General features: G+C 40.9%; 1 protein-coding gene across 1 annotated transcript in view; it reads right to left on the bottom strand.

Moving 5' to 3' along the window:
• Positions 1 to 1,083: 1,083 nt before the first annotated feature.
• PARD6G (par-6 family cell polarity regulator gamma) overlaps positions 1,084 to 18,377 on the bottom strand; it is a 95,295-nt gene continuing 78,001 nt past the window's right edge. Inside the window, exon 3 of the mRNA XM_026647319.1 lies at positions 1,084 to 3,354. Coding sequence (XP_026503104.1) covers positions 2,495 to 3,354 — 860 coding nt within the window. The 3' untranslated portion in view covers positions 1,084 to 2,494. The remainder of the gene's footprint in view (positions 3,355 to 18,377) is intronic.

The following is an 18,377-nucleotide window of genomic DNA, read 5'->3' as shown; positions in this document are numbered from 1 at the left end:
GTTTTCTGGGAAGTCAGAGCAACCCCATCTCCATAGGGAAAACATACCACTTGAAAACAGACCTATGGAGGACAGAGCAAACTACTCTCCTTCCAGGGGAATCAGAACAGCAACAACTGCATCCCTTATTAAAGAAAGGTCATCTATGAGGAAAAACCCAACCCAACAGAAATCAAAACAGTCTGCTGTGGCCACATGAGCACTGAGGAACAGCGCAACAAAAGTACCCCCAAACACAACAAAAGTGTGACCAGAAACTAGAGTCCAACTGCTTTGACATGACTGAAGAGTCAGACCTTTCTACTGAAAGATGTAGTAAGGGGGAGGAAAGAAGGTTGCAGTGCAAGTTCCAAACAAGTGCCAGCACCAGCTTTGAAGACATTTAAATTAAAAGCCATGCAGAGAGCTATCACGATTTGTAATCCATGACTAGTCACATTGCTCAACCTGTCATTATTTGCTGAAGAAAATAAAACTTCAGCCAGACAGAAACCCTCCTACTCAGAGAACAGTATACCTTTAAATAAAACTACTTTTATTGATAAACTGGTCTGTGACTGAAGCACACAATGGAACTGTGAGAAACTGTCTACTGCACCAATATCCATCAGCTAAAAAATGACTACGTCTGCCAGCATACCAATAAAGTCATTGAAAGAGATTGTTGTCACAGGATCAATGTGCCATTCTTGCTGGCCTGACCAAAATAGGGACACATCTCTAAAACTGACAGCAAACAGGAGAGAATGTTAATATATATAAATTAATTAAAGAAGCTTTAAACTATCCAAAAAATTACAGATTTAATTCCATGTCCTCAAGCATATCTGGCAGTGAACAGTGTAACACTGTGTTAATAAAGTAAAAGTTGTTCATTTGTATTTTTAAAAATTAGAGTGAGAAGGAATCCACATACACCTTCCAAGTCCAGAACTGCACCTTGTTAAAACTTAAGTGGTCCGAGTTTTCAAACCCAGTGCAATATTAAAGAAATGCCCATTCCACCACATTAAAAAAAAATCAGAAAAGCTTTAATACACAATACTACAAGGTTAAAAAAAAAAAAAAAGAAAATGACACAGCTAAAAGTAGAAAAATACATTGTAAGACAATTATATTTGTTCCTTAAACTGTTGAAGATATTACAAAATATTTTAGATTAGACCATTTTAACAATTTGTGGCATTTTCTGGAGATGAGAAACAGAACTGGGAGCAAAATTGCTTCCTTTGGGTAATGGGTCCAGGTATTGACTCCCAAGTTAGTAGCTCTTAAATCCCTAAACAACATGGCAGATCCCTCTCTGATGCATCAGTGTCTGAAATATTGAGCAAATTGTTCAGAGATAGGCTAGGAAGTCAGCCAGTATCCTTCAAATAGTGTACTATAGACAGCCAGCCTTTTGTAGCTAAAGTCTTTGTGGATTCAAATTGCCCCTAAACCACAGCAAAAAGCTCTTTCCATCAGTGATGTAGTCTAAGACATGGTGCTAATATGTATTTAAGTCATTCATATTTTTTGTTGCCCTTCTGGCTTGTGTTTTCTAAATTCATACTACTCATGTTACCAAGAGATGGAGACAATGAAAACAACAGTCACTAAAATTGGCAATGTTCTTGTCTAATAAATATTTAAAAAAAAATAATGCACTTTTCATGTGATGGTGCTGGAGTCAGTTTAAACTCCTCTAGGTAAATCTATTTTCCTTTTCACATACAGTAACCTAATATACAAAAATGTTATAACTCAGACAGTACTGCCACTGACCAGCAGGTGGTGCTGATCTAAAAGGAATGATGGTATCAACATCCTCCTCTATGCCTCTTACTTAGACTTTAAAAAAAAAAAATTACACATATAGACACACATCTCATCTCATTTGGTCAAAGTTTTGTTTGGAAAGTGTAAATGCAGCGTTTCCCCAACATTGCTACCACCAGAGTGGGAAACTGCTACTTTATATAGAGCTTGTCCAGATTAGACATAACATGGCAAATAATCTGTGTAAACAAGTTAATGGAAGACCGGTATGTAATAATAGGAGGACTGATCAATTGTCATGAACTTTTAATATTTTAAGAGAAAACTGTGTTTTTCTCTGACCAATTTAAAAAAAGACCCCACCCCAAACTGACATGTCTGTTACTATTCTCAAAAATCCACACAAACCCAAAAGAGCAGCACTGCCATTTCCTAGCTCATGGATTTTTTCTGAAGTTTGTGTCAACTGAAAGTAATTTTAGATTTGGTGCTTCCATTTGCTCGCTCATTTTAAAACTGGGACATAAACTATATATTTATACTATTTTTCAGAATTTGAAGTAACAGTTTTACATCTAATCCCCAAAACCATGTTTCCTAGAAAGTAACATTTTTCACACCCATGGGGTCTATACGAATGTAGGTTCTCTCGTTCTGTGCGTCAGGGGTTGCAAGAGTCCAATTTGTTCCAATTGGCACTTAAGACTGAAAACACTCAGTACAGGAACCGCCACTAAAGTGTAATCACGGTTCCATCCTCTTCAATGCCTCCTCTGGGGATAACCAAACTATGTCGGGGATCAGTTTTTAAGGAGCTTAGTATTTTGTGGATGTTGCCGTTGCTTTCTCGGCCAGAGTTACTGTTGAGAGCCAGGTCTCTCTGAAGTCTGTGGCTAAGACTGCTGCCATTGATTCGGGAGAGGCTACTAGAGGGGAAGCTGTGCAGTTTGGGAATGTGCTGTGGGTCCAGACCACCCTCAATGACAATGTCAGCTTCCTCATCACTTTCCATCTCATCAGGATGGAAGTTTTGCAGCACGTGTGAGGAAGGCAAGCTGTGGTGACTAGCTGTGCTATCTGTAGACTGGCCTGAGCTGCCAGACATCCTACTGCTTCGGCTATAATTGTTCCTTTGGTTTGCTGGCTTGACAGTGATAATAAGATTGTGGCTGTTGGCGATCATCATGTCCGTTACTTGGTCAAGGGTTTTCCCAGCCACTTCAATGCCATTAACTTCCAGGACCTCATCATTAACAGCCAGCAATCCTGTGCTCTCTGCTAAGCCGCCAGGAACCATACGAGAGATGAAAATACCAGGTACTCTTTCCAGTCCATGAGGAGTTACTCTCATACTGGTCCCATCGCGGATGTAAAATCCTAATGGTTTCTCATACCCGTGTCGATAGAGCCTCACTCTTCTGTGCGTTTCAGGAAGAATGTCCACATCAATGATGGAAGACACTGGTCTAAAATCCTGAGGCATGCTGATATTAATGTGGGGACGCCTGCGAAGGTTGTCGTTGCGGAGGGTCACCAGAGCCTTCTTTTTCCTGGTTAGTGTGTTGGCCCCAAAGTTACTATAGTCCACTTCATCTGGAAAAGAGAAGATACTGTTATATATCAATGTTATGGATTATTGGTCAATCTGGAAGGTATACCTAATAAGCAGATCTGGTTCAGTGAAGTCTCTCTCCTGATATATGAATGCCAATGAAGTCCACTGCTTAGCCAAAAATTTCATTTAAATTTCATGTTTGTTACCACTTCACTCAGACAATTCACTGAATTACAATTAATACTTCCAATGGCAATCATATTTTGCAAGATTCATTTTAGATGTTTAGTCTCACTCTCTGGTTTTATAGCATGAGAATACTTGCTATTGCAAGTCTGACACACGGTTCTACTCTTACGGACAGATTTTCAATGGTAGGGATGTGTATTTTATGCACACATCTCAGGTGTGCAAATACCAGATGTCCATATGCAAATTATCCACACATGCCTAACTCTGAAATCTGAATCTTGGGAATATTTTATGTCCAGGCTACAGATTTGTAAAATTGGGTTGGTACCTGGAATATGTGTTACTCTGTGTGAAGAATGTGTTGTGTGTACATTTTAAAAGTAGTTAAATTTCCTTTGCACAGTTTTATTCCAAGAATGTGAGTGACTGATTCCAATCAGCAAAGAGATGCATAAACATGTTTGGTTATGGAGTTATATATTCTATGTAAAGAGTTCATGCAGCGACTCTGAAAAATGCTCCAAGAGCCACAGAATAATAGATGTATCTAAAATCCTTACCCTAGTTCCCAGTACAAATACGGTATCATATTTTAACATGCATTCATTAGAGAGATCTTTCCTCAGAAGTTCAAGAGGGCTAGCACTTCTCAGACATAAGTGTTGATTAATTCTACTGTTGGAAGACAAGCCTCTAAAGATAACAAGTGGTAAACAGTGAGACTAATATTTTTGATAAGTACCACTAAGCTTTCATTCTTTCCCTCCCACAGCACCAATGGTTTGGGTGTATCAATGTGTATTTGATGAAGAGTGGTCTCTCTCTCTCTCTGCTGGACTTTGTCAAAACCCAAAAGTGTTGGAAAAAACCAAGGTTTAGAACCAAATTTTACAGAAATGCTTAATGCCTGATCCTTTCTGATCAGTTTTTCAAGAGGATTATGGAGATTTATATGATGAATAATTAGAAGATGAAGACTATCAGGATGATTTTAAAGTAAGTTATCCAGCTATTAAAAGAAACTGAAGTTCTTGGTCAGAGAAAGAGCATTTATGGTATTTTCTTCTAGTTGCATAAAACACCCCATTAATGTCCAAATTCTCTGTTGCCCTACACCCCATTTGCACTGACTATGTTAGCACAAAGCGGCCACAAAGTAGCTGTAGGGCTCTCCCCCTCAAGAATACCTCCAGTGCAAGGGGCACCTCTTGGGCAGGTTTGCAACATTTAAAACTTCTCCCTGTTTTCTCTCATTACAGGTCCCTCAAAGCCACACCAGCTGCTCTGCTACATTACCTTAGTATGCACCATGCTGTGGCATCGTAACTACTCCAGAGCCAACCCATAGGATAAGCATCATCATCTCCCCCCCCCCGCCAACCCCCCACTCAGTGCACACTGGCAAAGTTATCACCTGTTAACACCTGAAATGTTTAAATTATCCAAATATTAAAAAGTCTGAAACATTGCCAGGAAGTGGCCAGAGCCAGGATAGTGATAATGTAACGATATAACTTTCTTATTCAACAAATCAGCCCCAGGCACATTTAGAGCTGCACTTATTTTACTGACCAACAGTAAAAGAAATTTTTGGTAAGCAGAAATTAGAGACTCTTTTCTGCTTCCCTCGTTGACAGAATTCTCAACTAAATTTCATCTACAGAATCTCCATCATCGGTGAGCATTCGTGAGCCAGAAAGAACCCAGATTGACTTCAGATTCCAGAAAGTTTGCAAGCAGTTTATTGTGAGCCCTGCACACTGAAGAAATTTGATGTAGACCTAATGACAAGCATAGACTCTCACTACCAAGCCCCACCTCAAAAGTCAACACTTGCCTCCCCCCCCAACTCCACCTTGCTGGTAAAATTGTTAGAAGTGCCTGAGGGAGAGGTGGGTGGGTGGAAGAGATTTAAAATCAAAAGTTCTTCCTCAACCATAACTAAAGCATTGTGGTAGCAGCACTATTTTACTTCAACGAAAAACAATGAAAGCTTAAATGACTAAACTGTGCAGATTTTGGTCAAACCCAAGATTAAGTAGCAATGTTTTAATTGATATTTAAAATACATGAAAACCAGTTTAATTTAGAACTTCCCTCTGCAGTGTTAGAACCATCCCCCCATTATGCTAGTTCATGAGAACCAGAAAGAGATTCTCTTTCACTTTACCCATATTGCAATAAACGTACACTAGTCAGAGTACCTAACCATCCACTCACTCAAAATACCGACAACATAAATGGTGAAAAGTAATGCTTTTCAAAATCACTCTGTTTTAATACTGCAAGGCAGACTTGCAAAATTCTACTTATCCAATTAGCTAAGAAGAGTCTGATATCGTAATTTTCTTTACACGTCAGTGAATAGACCAGTGGTTCTCAACCTATTTACCATTGTGGGCCGCATATTACCTGTATGGCCCTGAGGATGTCACATGGGCTGCAGTTCTGTGCTGATTGCGCCACAAGCTGCCCGTGGGCCACTGGCTGAGAACCACTGGAGTATACCGTGCATGGATTGATTTACATGACAATTTGCAAGATTGTTTTGAGGTAATATGAATGCCACAACTAAAGAAGAGTATACAAAGACACAGATATCCCAACATGTATAGTCATGATATCCATGCAACAAGTTCCTTTGTCTTTCCCCGCCCTTATAGTTGTGGAACTAGAGACCTGAATTTGTTTTGCTCTTTTGACCTTCTCACGTGCACTCAGCCTACTAATCCATCTTCTGAGATGACTGCCCACATTCCTAACCTCTGAGCAGCTTGATACAGCTACCTTTTTTAATTAAAAAAGAACCTACCACAGAAATGGTTTTTCTTTTCCTCCAAACATGGATAAAGTAGGCTTTACATTACAAATCACACAGGCTACATTCAGTGCAGGTCCACTGACTCTTTTAGGGTTTAGTATTTCATGACCAGCTTGCACTAGAAACCAAACCAATATCTCATGGACACACTGGGATTTCCATTTTTCTGGTAGTGTCAAACAGTAGTTTTTAGCCCTAGCCAGTCATACAATATTAGTTCTTAAAATCATACCATTTTCATTTCTAGAAAACTAAAGTTTAATTTCTGGATGTTATTACCAAATGTTGTCACTCCAAAGCCCCAGGAACTAAGGCAGCCACTTGGCTTTGGAGATAGAGAGATCAAAATAAGCTACAAATTAAAGTTTTCTAGACGAGCTCAAATACAAAATACATGATGGGCGATGACACAGCTTTTGTTGGGATGCCCTGCTATCTCGCCAACAACTATACATGCAACAATTGATCTCTGTACTGCAAATTTTTCTAAAAGGGAATATTCTTGCTTTATCCTACAGGGAAGTAGTTCCATTGAAATTTGACATCGGTTTCCATGACAGCAGAATGGTGTCAATCACACATGTGCAGGATATACCAGAAAAACAGTGGTGAGGGTGGAAGTGAGGAGAGTACTTACTGGCTAAGTCAGTTACTTTGCATATAAAAGTTCTCTTTTCCAGTTTGCAAGTCTCTGTCAAACTGTGGTTTATTACTGAAAGTCAGCAATAAACTGTTCAAAAGTCAAATTGTCTGTGACACTGCACTAATTACACAGGTACACAGTTAACAGGGGTTAGGAATATAGTAGTGAATAAGTTCTTGGAGTTTCTTCATCATAAAATTTCAGGAAGTACAGTAATTGCATTTTACTTAATGGAGTGGATCATGTTTGATTACTGGTTCTTAATGAGGATGAACAATTACTGGGTGAAAACTTGTAATATTCCACACAAGGCAAGCTGGCAGAATTCTCCACCCTACTTAATCATTCTGATGTGGAATAAAATTGATCCCTCTGTGGGTCAAAGATGTCAGTGTTTCTGCAAACTTCTGCACAATGCTGGGAACACTGTCTAGAGGTCCTGTATTTCAGTGAGTCAGATTACATAAATAAGAAAAAATGTGACCCCTGCATGTAGCTACAGTGTAAGAATTAAAGTAAATTAAAACTGACTGATGCTATTCACAGGTGACAGGAAGGAAGAACTAGACCAGCGGTTCTCAAATTGTGGGTCGGAACCCCATTTTATGGGGTCGCCAGGGCTGGCATTAGACTGACTGGGGACCCAGGGCCAAAGCTGAAGCCCGAGCCCCACCACCCAGGGCTCACTCAGGCTTTGGCCTCCGCCCTGGGCAGCAGGGCTCAGTTTACAGGCCCTGCCCAGGGATGAAGCCATTGGGGTTTGGACTTTGGCCCCCCCAGCTCAGAGCAGCAGGGCTCGGGTGGGCTGAGGCTTCAGTCCCCACTCTAGGGGTCGTGTAGTAATTTTTGTTGTCAGAAGGGCATCGCAGTGCAATGAAGTTTGAGAACCCCTGAACTAGACTTCTGGGTGCTGAATCTGAACACTGGATCGATTTCTTATTGAAGTGTTATAAAGAGACTGCTTGAAGCTCTGGCAAGCATAAAATGCAGTGCTTACAGATTGATTAGAGAAGTGTCCAGGATCTGACAGATCACACTGCTATCACCGAAATACAGAAGACTCAGACATGAGTTTTAACTATGCTGACAATTTTATTTCCTGTAAAAAATTGTAAATGTCAGAAAGAAGGGCTCCTGAACTTGTCAGTTCCATTCCATCTAACTTCCCAACATAATGCTGCACATACAGAAATACCTTGGAATTTTTCTGTAGACACCTACTATTACTGTTCCTCTTTCCCATAGGGCATTTACTTTTAGTGCATTTTGCGAAAAATTCCATTACTGAGCAGTCTGTTGGACAAACACTTTTGGCTGCCTCCATACTTAAACAATAAAGGTGTTTTTTTTTTAATAGTGAGACGTATCTCATTGTTAAAATTAAGACATCTTTTTATTAGTGAAGACGCAGCCTTGCACAGGCGTTCCTGTAGATCACCCTTCCTCGGGCATTTGAGATTACCAGGATTTTGTTTATGTTGGTGGAACTACCACTTCGTGTCCCACAATATTGAAACCTGGTCCGACAGCTCACTCCCAAGTCTGGAAACTTTTTCCAGCACAGCTTCTAAGTTTTGTCAACGACTTCAAGCTAAAAAGACATTTTTAGCAAGGAAAGCATCATCCCAAAATACAGCAAGTGCGCAAATACCCGTGGCACCCATTAGTAGTTACTCCCGTAACAAACTTGTATTCTGCCTCAGGCTGACTGCTTACAGAACATAAATATTTACCTTCCTAGTGGCCATTGGGAATATTCCCCTGGAGTCATGTAATTAATTCACAAATAAATCAATCACAGGGGAGCATATTTAAATAGCTATTTATAAGGGAGAAGAAAACTGCTTAGAACATCTGGTTTTAGCCAAAAAAGTATTGTATTTCCTCAAGTTACATGAAACAAGAAATTATAGATCTTCTGAAGCAACACCAGGAGCACCACTCCCATTGCTTGGACAGCTGCTTTTCATAGGAACTGCCTGCCAGGCTGAATACCAAAGCTTAGCCAGATAAGATTATATCAACAAGCTGAATTCCACAGAGAAGCAGACTGCCAGTCTCCTATTGGAACAGTTCATTTTAGACACTACATTTCCAGAGTGTGCATACTCTTGGCTTATTATTTCCTCTGGGAACTGTGGAACATTAGTGACAGCTCTGGAAAGTACTTCAAAGACAAAATTACTTCCACTAGGGAGAGCAGCACTTCAGGCAGCTTGGGAATGAGGCCAATGACTCATTAATAGCAATGGGTTGCCCCTCAATCCAATAGATCTCCATTACTGAATGTTAAAATAAGCAGAGGTCCTAGAACAGTTTGCGGGAGACATTATGTTTAGCCCTTCAGCCCTCCTATACACCCACCTACAAACACTATTAATATATTTTACCATAATATGGTTTATGTAAAACACACTGACAGTGTTGATTTTAGACACACTTAGGTACACTTGCACCCTAAACTGTACAGAATGAAAACAAGAGTACACCTCTACCCCAATATAACACGACCCGATATAACACAAATTCGGATATAACGCGGTAAAGCAGTGCTCCGGGGGGGCGGGGCTGCGCACTCTGGCAGATCAAAGCAAGTTTGATATAACGCAGTTTCACCTATAACGCGGTAAGATTTTTTGGCTCCCGAGGACAGCGTTATATCGGGGTAGAGGGTGTACTGTGACATGATCAAGCAACACAGAGGTTGGCAGGAGAAACATCTTCAGCCAAATGAGATCTGGTGCAAATAGCATGCAAAGGGATTAAAAGGAAACAGACATGAGGTGAAAGGCTTAGGTAAGTTCCTGGGTCTAGATCAGTGATGAATGAGTAATTGGGGGGGGGGGGGGGGAGAATAAGCTAGTGTTCAAAAGAACCTTTTAAAATATTATGCTTAAGTAAAAAAAAAAAAAAAAAAAAAATCATTCTCCAGTAAGCCCCAGATGAGTTAAGTTTATGGTTTGATGAAGAACTGGTTGTACTTACTGTTCTATTTAAAGTAACTTCTCAATTTTTCCGCTTTGATAATACTGTACAGTGTGTTCAAAGAAACTGGACAGAATAGAGTCCTATTTTTCAGATGACGGAGTAACCTGGCTGTCTTAGCTGTGCCCCACACAGAGGAGTTTTCAAACAAAGAACAGGACAAACCAATACAGTCTCATTAAGTTAATAAAACAAACAATCACAGGAGAGAGTGTTGAAATTCTTGCATTTCTCTTATACGCTTCCAACCTCAACACATCTTACATTTTATAGGATAAAAATTGAAAACTAACGTGTTTTTAGTAGTAACAAAAACTGCAAATGCTTCAGTACGCGTGTTCTACTGTATAGAATGACAACAGAAAGGGGAAACTTTATACTTGAACAGTATGGTTGGTAGCCCCTGCTACTGATTCTGGTCAACAGCAGTTTCTGTTGAAGACAACCTGTCATGGTGATTCAATATTAAAAAGGATTTATTCACCTTTCAAAACATGAAATGGACATTAACAGGTTTGTAGAGTTTAAAATCTGAAGAGCCACAAGTGGTGCGTCTCTCTTCTTCTTCTCCCCCTGCCCCCTCCCCACCCCGTTTAAGCCCTGTGAAGCATTCTAGTCTCTTCAGAGTGGCCAACATTTTGCTTCTTGGCCTACCAAGCTATCGAAGACAAAATGTAACTATAACTATGTTAGCCTCAAGGCTTCTCTTCCTTTTCCAGCATCAGCAGCAACTGTGATATTAATAATTCCACAATTTTGGGCCTTTTTTCAAGGCTGCTTGAGAATTTTCTTGGTTACAAGTTCTGGCTGGGCTGCCTGCTGTTGGTGCTGCTGGCCACCAGATGCCACTCTTCTGCTTACTGAATAATCCTGTCTGCTGCTGTGTGCCGGGCCCGGTGCTCCTTCAAATGTCTGGTCCCTGACTGCCCCTGTACACGCCACTCCTCAGGGGCTGTTCAGAGTATGGCCACAGGCTGATTAAGTTGTCTGAGCTTGCCCTATGAAATTGGAGGTTTGGGGAATATGAAAAGTATGCTGCCAGGTCCCTAGTCTTATACTTCTCAAACTTTCCCCACCTGCCGAGCCCACTGGCTGCAAAGCACTCCTCCAGCCCAGCAGTTTGGGGCTCCCTAGGCAAGAGGAGGTATTTGACCCCTAATGTAATTTGCTATCTGGAGAGGCAGGTGGCCAGTAGAGTGGTCACTATGTAATACCTCCTCTCAACGAATGCTCACACCCAGCTGTCACAGGTGTGCGGCTGTGTAAAAAATGATTTTATGCAGTCCATTCTCTCCAGTTGTGAGAAGACATTTTCTCATTGGATAAATATTTGAACAGAACCTGCTTTCTGGACAAGTTTCTTTCTCCCCTGGCAGTTTTCGCTATCTTTTTATGAAGCAAAGATAGAGGAGTTTGCTGTTATTAATTTTGAATTCAAAGCAAGAGGTCTTTCCCTGGCCTGGATTTCACACTTCAGCGATAAGTGCAAAGTAATGCACAGGGGAAAAAATAATCCCAACTACATATATACAATGATTGGGTCTAAATTAGCTGTTTCTATCCAAGAAGGAGATCTAGGAGTCACTGTAGATAGTTCTCTGAAAACTTCAACTCAGTGAGCAGCAATGGTCAAAAAGAATGTTAGGAATTATTAGGAAAGGGATTAAAAAAAAATAAGACAAAAAATCTTAATGCCCCTTTAAAAATCCATGGTGTGTCCAAACCTTGAATACTGTGTCCAATTCTGGTCACCCCATCTCAAAAAGGATATGGTAGAACTGGAAAAGGTTCAGAGGTGGACAAAGATGATTAAATGTATGGAATAATTTCCATACAAGGAGACATTAAAAAGATTAAGACTATTCAGTTTACAAAAGAGATGACTAAGGGAAGGTATTATAGAGGTCTACAAAATCATGAACGGTTGGGGGAAAGTGTCATTTACCCTTTCCCACAATACCAAAACCAGGGGTCACCTGATGAACTTAATAGGCAACAGGTTTAATACAAACAAGAGAAAGTACTTTTTCCAAACAAAGCACAACTAACCTGTGGAACTCATTGCCACGGGATGTTGTGATGGTCAAAACTATAACTGGGTTCAAAAAAGAACTGGATAAATTCATAGAGGATAGGCCCATCAATGGCTATTAGCTAAGATGGTCAGGGATGCAACCCTATATTTGGAATGACCCTAACCCTCTTACTACCAGAAGCTGGGTGTGAAAGACTGTTTCCTTAGAGGTTTTTAAGGCCTGGCTTGACAAAGCCTTGGCTGGGATAATTTAGTTGGTGTTGGTCCTACTTTGAGCAGGGGACTGGACTAGATGATCTCCTGAGGTCTCTTCCAACCCTAATATTCTATGACGGGACGGATCATTCCATAATTGCCCTGTTCTGCACACTCCCCCTGAAACTCTGGTATGGGCCACTGTCAGAGACAGGATACTGAGCAAAATGGGCCCTGGTCTAATCCAGTATGGCAGCTCCTATGTTTTCTGCTGTTGTAAAATGTTTATTATGGGCAGTAATAACTGTTCTCTCTTTATGGCCGTAAGATGGCCCATATAAGACCATTTTGTCAGACAACTCTAAGTTGCAACAACTGAAGCAGAGAAAGTATTTTTTTTAAATAAAAGCATTATTCCTGCCAGGAAAACGAAAAGTTTCAAGAGGTTATATTTCTCCCCACCTCTCCAAATACAGCCTTCACAGATTTGTTACTCCATTCACAGCTGACAAAGCCAGTGCAACAAGCTGAGTGCTTTGGGGGAATCCGTCACCTAGTTAGCGAGAGCAGCAGGGTTCCCACACTCAGCATTACTGAGCGGACACCTGATTGGTGCCAGTTGTAGGGCAGGGAGAATCACAGCTGCAGGCAGTTCTCCAGCTGGCCAGAGCCTGACAAATGAAATTCCATACTACTCTGAATGCAGGCGTCCCCCTGACATTCCAGAAGGGAATCCCACCTAGCTGATGGAATTAAAGGGAGAGTAGTCTAGCAGGGTAGTCTAGTAGTCATTTTCAAATCAAGGTACATTTAAAAACAAAAAAACAAAACAAAAACAAAAAACACAAACCTATAATCCTATAATTAAGTGCAATCTCTTTTCAGTATGTAAATAGTCAATATGGAAACTGTAGCTCTGATCTAGTCCCGCCTTTAATTATTCTATGTCTCCCAGTGAGTCTTGATCTGGAACACAAATATACAGTATGGTGCCATTTATTCATCCAAGTAATCAACTGATCAACAGATGTACCATTTTATCCCCATCTGGACACATACAAGTGCTGCATTTCTATAAGAATATACCTTTTTGAAGAAAGAGTGAGGGAGGACGGTATTACTATGCTGTGAAGCAAAGCTAAAGGAGGGAATCAAACTTTAATGGTTCCCTACAACCAACTCCAGTTGTAACAAAAATGTGAACCCTATGTATTAATGACACAGTGAACTACATGTCAGTGTCCCTTTTGTGAAAAAGCATCCTGCATTACATTTTGTTTTAAAGCTACAATTAAGGGTATGTCTACACTACCCGCCGGATTGGTGGACAGCAATCGATCCAGCAGGGTTCGATTTATCGCGTCTAGTCTAGACGCGATAAATCAACCCCCGAGCGCTCTCCCATCAACTCCTGTACTCCAGTGCCGCGAGAGGCACAGGCAGAGTTGACGGGGGAGCGGCAGCAGTTGACTCACCATAGTAAGTCAATCTAAGTACGTCGACTTCAGCTATGTCATTCACTGAAGTTGCATAACTCAGATCGATCCCCCCCCCAGTGTAGACCAGGGCTAAGATTTTGTGAGAGAGGTAAATATAAATTGTTTCCCCCAGTGTTTAAAAAAGCAGAAAATACTTGAAACAACAATTCTTAAGTTTGGAAGGGAACAACAAGATGGGTAAACAGGGTTGGTAGGAGTTGCCAGGGTACTGTTGGAATAATTAATTGTGATATCTGGCATCATTCTATGATCTGCAGGGAAGGCATCTTTCTTAATTTGTACTCAAACAGGGAACTTTTACTCTGTGGAGAAGGCTGATCTGGGAGAAAAACAAGATTATAGGATTTATTAATATCAGAGGGAGTTTGAAGAAGCAATTGATGATTTGCAAGGGGAGTAGAAGGGCATTGGACAGCATAGGAAGCAGAGAGAGGAAAAACAGATAGCTCATTTGAAGAGGATTTACAGTCCTCTGCAAAGGTTTAAACTGCCCCAAAGAGACAGTATTGGAATGCATCAGTACAACTTTTCTACAGACATCTACATGAAAGTTAAAAGTGGAGCTTTTCCCTTCTTTTAATCTTTTCAACTTTTCCCAGAACTGCAAAGGTTCATCTCAATGAGAGCTGCCATTGTAGTGGTACTTGCCAGGAGGAAGAGCAGCATGCCAATATCAGGCCCAATCCTTCCAGATGGTGAGTTTCCCTCAAATTCCATTCGCAATATGATCGATCTGAAGTAGATCTTTACTCTTTGGGACTGGGCTCCATAGTGTGTCACAAAGTGCTAACCCATAGATAAATGGATGAGAAAAGTTATAGACTTTCACAGATGTTTTAAAGTTCTGTTTACTAGTAAAGTTTGTGTAGAAAGTGATATTTGCAAAGAAAGGCTGCTCCAGTGGGTAGGACACTACCTTAGGTCTTGGGAGACCAGGATTAAGTCCTCTCCCTCTGTGACCTCAGGTAAATCACTTGGCTCCTCTGTGCCTCAGCTCCCCATCCATAAAATGGACATAATAGTTCTTCCCTACTTAAAGGTGTTGTGAGGATTAAGGATTGTGAGGTGCTCAGATACTATGGTAGCGGGGCCCCACATAAGTACCAGAGACAGACACACTAAACCAGTGTTAAAGAGAGGTTCTAGTAAACAGTATTTCTCTTAGCACAGAAAGCTGCCAGCCTCTCTGGTGCGTTCCTCTGCTGAGTAACGCTTCATTCATCATGAGCTAGTTGAGACAGGCAAGATGGCAGCTTCCTGTTCCTTCAGTAGTTACTGATTTAGAGAAAACACTATCTGTACATTAAAAAATTGGACATTTGTATTTAACGAAACAATAAATACTTCAAAAGGAAAACTGAAATGTATCTTTTTAAACATGGAAGATTAAAGCTTCTAAAACCAAGCCTCACCTCTTTTCAGGACGAGACACGTTTTCAAGTGGTTGTAAAAGACATCTTTAATGCCACATTTTACATTTTATTCTCTCTCTCTCTCTCTCTCTCTAAAGAATACCAACACTACAGAACAGATACATGTCCAATAATGGTTTGGTCAATTTTAACTATTGTGCGAAGATGGGTGTTTCCTTCAGATGTGGTACTAACATTTACATTGTTTACATAGCCCTTTTCTTGTTGTTGCCATTAGCTGGCAGATTATAACCCACATATGTATACACACTACCCCTTATCTCAGAATTAAAAGGTTCCAAATTAAGTGTGGCATAAAACATTAATTACAGCATTCTTCTCTCAAGTCCTGACCTTTGGGAGCCTCCCAAACTTTGTGGGCTGAAATTAAATTAGTCACAAGATAAACACTTGTCATGGGTCAGCCTTCTAGCCTAATGGGTCTGCACAGCTGTATCTTCTCTCTAATCAGTTCTATGCAGTTGCTGTTCAGGATACGATAGGCCTTTTAAAACTGGCAGGCTAACCCCTCCACCTGCACACCAGAGGATAAATAGCACTGCACTCCAAACTGGCAGAAAGGTTTTGACTCATTTATCATAATCGAACAGGAACACACTGCAGAGACTTACAGGAGACAAATTCCATTTCCAATCCCTTGGCTCCCCAGATGACAGCATTACAAAGGCTGGTGGGAGTGCCCAGAATCAGTCAAGAACAACTCCTCAGGCAGAATAAGGAGTGGCACTGATAAGTTCCAAGAGGGAGTCATACCCAGTCATCCGCAGTTAGGAGTATAGTTGGTAGGATCCAGTGCCTTGAAAACAGGTGTGTAGAGCGTGGGAAAACCAGCAGAGGAGGAAAGAATGCTGAGGACCAAAAAAGCGGGGGACTCCTGGGGGAGAAGAGGGTGCCACAAAGCATTGCTTAGGCGAAGTACAAGGACCACAGAGAAGTTCCTTTGCTGCTTAATGCGCCACTTATTTAAATGGCAAGAGAAGCAAAGAAGTGGTTTAAGGAGGGGCATTAAAATTTTAATTTTTGTAAAGTGGGTTTAGTGCCACCAAATCCAAGGCTAGTTCTCTTGGGTCTCTCTCCTGAAGAGGATATGGATTCATCTCCTCACAGGCAGAAATTTCTTTTTTTGGGGTGCAATTTTTGTCTCACACAACAGAGGAAATCAGATGGTCCTGACTGACTTCACTGGTGGCATATTCTAAAGCTATTGAACTCATTTCCTTAATGAGAAATGAATCTCATCCTGACTAAATACAATGGTATGAAAATAGATTTTTTCTTTTCAGGGCCTAATTATTCCTGGAGAGGCACAGCCCTGTGATGGAGGCAGTGTGGAGCACTGGGTTGCACTCTGCTTATTTCCTCAAATTGGAGGACGACGAGGCAGGACCATGACACCTCCACCATCACCCCCTCAGCATAGGAGAGCATGCTGCACCCAGTAAAGGGATGTAGCAGCAGGTACACGCTCCCTGTGTATTGGGGAGCTCCAGTAGGCCTTCTGTCTCCAGAGACTGCAGCTGTACCTAAACTTCATGTACAGTGCAGGGGACAGTTCCTTGCATGTGTACCTCTCACATACCTGCATTAGGGACCAGGCACAACCTAGCCGTGTGTGTGTAAAATTGAAATCCTGATGGATATAGGAGGAAACTGCACGATACATTCGTATGCTCACTTCAGAAGTGTTGTTTTTCTTTAAACATGTTTAATAAAATATTTCCACACAAAAGCTGCTAGTGTCTCCCCATCCCTACATGTATTTATGACTTGTCAGTCACATCCCTTAGGAGGTGACAAGTTACAAAGTACTACTCTTATCCTTTGCTATGACAACTGATGCATTTGAACTGATGCATATGGGGGAGGGGGGGTCTTGTGCATAAGGGGAGGCATCAGAAACACAAACCCTTCTTTTCCTAAGAAGTTTCACAGAAGGCTCAAGTGCAATTTTTTCACCTTTTAAATAAAGCAGCGTTCCTCTTATAACAAACACTCCCTTGGATCCTGGAGCTGGGAACAAAGTAAAAAATGTTTAACTACTTTCAAAACATTAGAATAGCAATATCCTTTCAGATTATTCACAAAAAGTTATTTCTTTACATACAGAGAGCTCTCTGACTGCTGAACTGGGTCAGCTCTTTGGATTTTGTGCCATTTCTACATAAAATTTGTGCCAATCTAGCAGAATGATCAGATCTCATACTAACTAGGTGGGTGAGATGTGCCAATATTGTCTGAATGATTATGCTAATATTTTGATACTGGAGATAAAAATGCTGCAGATGCTTTCTAAAACAGACCCTTTATCTGCTTATGTTGGCACCCATCGTAATATCTAAGCACTTTGAGGATAGATGACTGGTACTGCACATGTGAGACTATGATTTTTCAAACTCCTCACAACTGCTACGGTCAGACTCACTAATCTTGGTGCAGCTGCTGTGGATATTTTGTGCTTAGAGCATATCCAGGCACTTCTCTCTATTCCCCCATCCTTCCAGTTTATCTTCCCAGGGACAACAGGCCATTTAAAAACTTGCCATCTAAATTGCTCTTTGCCCATCTTTCAGGAGTTCCACATACTTTAGGAAAATTTTTAGAAAACCAAGATTAGAGTTCTCCCGGACAACTCTCAGAATAGTCCCACTGGTTACATGGCTCACCACTCACTTGTTCACATTTTCCACTTATTCTGGATGAGCAGACAAATGGTCTTTTCAAGCCCTGATGTAGGCTCTCTAGAAAACGTTCAGTGCTGTATCTAAAGGCCGCAGAGTCAATATACTAGGCTAGTGGAAAGGGTTCTGACCTATCTCCCGTTTTATAAGTATGTTTTCCTTCGTTTTGTACAACAGACAGAGCATTAGATCCTTGTCTAGATATACAAATGCAAACTCCTATTGTTAATCCAGAGCCTGAGCTTAGAAAAAGTATATGGGTCCTGAAAGGATAGACAGTTTTCCAATCAAGTGCTTCTAAGTCCCGGTAGGTTGCAAAATATAGGTTTAAAAAGCATCTGTCTCCCCTAATTTAAGAATTGTTTCCATAGTATATATTCAATGATTCACTAACAATACTTGGTACCTCTACTGTAGTGCATTCTCCCTCCCGTTGGAGCCCCAAGCTACTTGCTATTGTTTAGGTCACTTGCTTATATCTATTGAGGTAGTACCTAGAATCCCCAATCAAAGGTCAGGGATTCATTGGGTTAGGCTCTGTACCACAACAAAGAACAGTCCCTAACCAAGGGAGTCTAGG

This window comes from Terrapene carolina, unplaced genomic scaffold, assembly GCF_002925995.2.
Source record: "Terrapene carolina triunguis isolate 2854851 unplaced genomic scaffold, T_m_triunguis-2.0 Scaffold58, whole genome shotgun sequence".
Lineage (NCBI taxonomy): Eukaryota > Metazoa > Chordata > Testudines > Emydidae > Terrapene > Terrapene triunguis.
The sequence above is the reverse complement of the archived record's forward strand: the minus strand, read 5'-3'. Positions and strand labels throughout refer to the sequence as shown.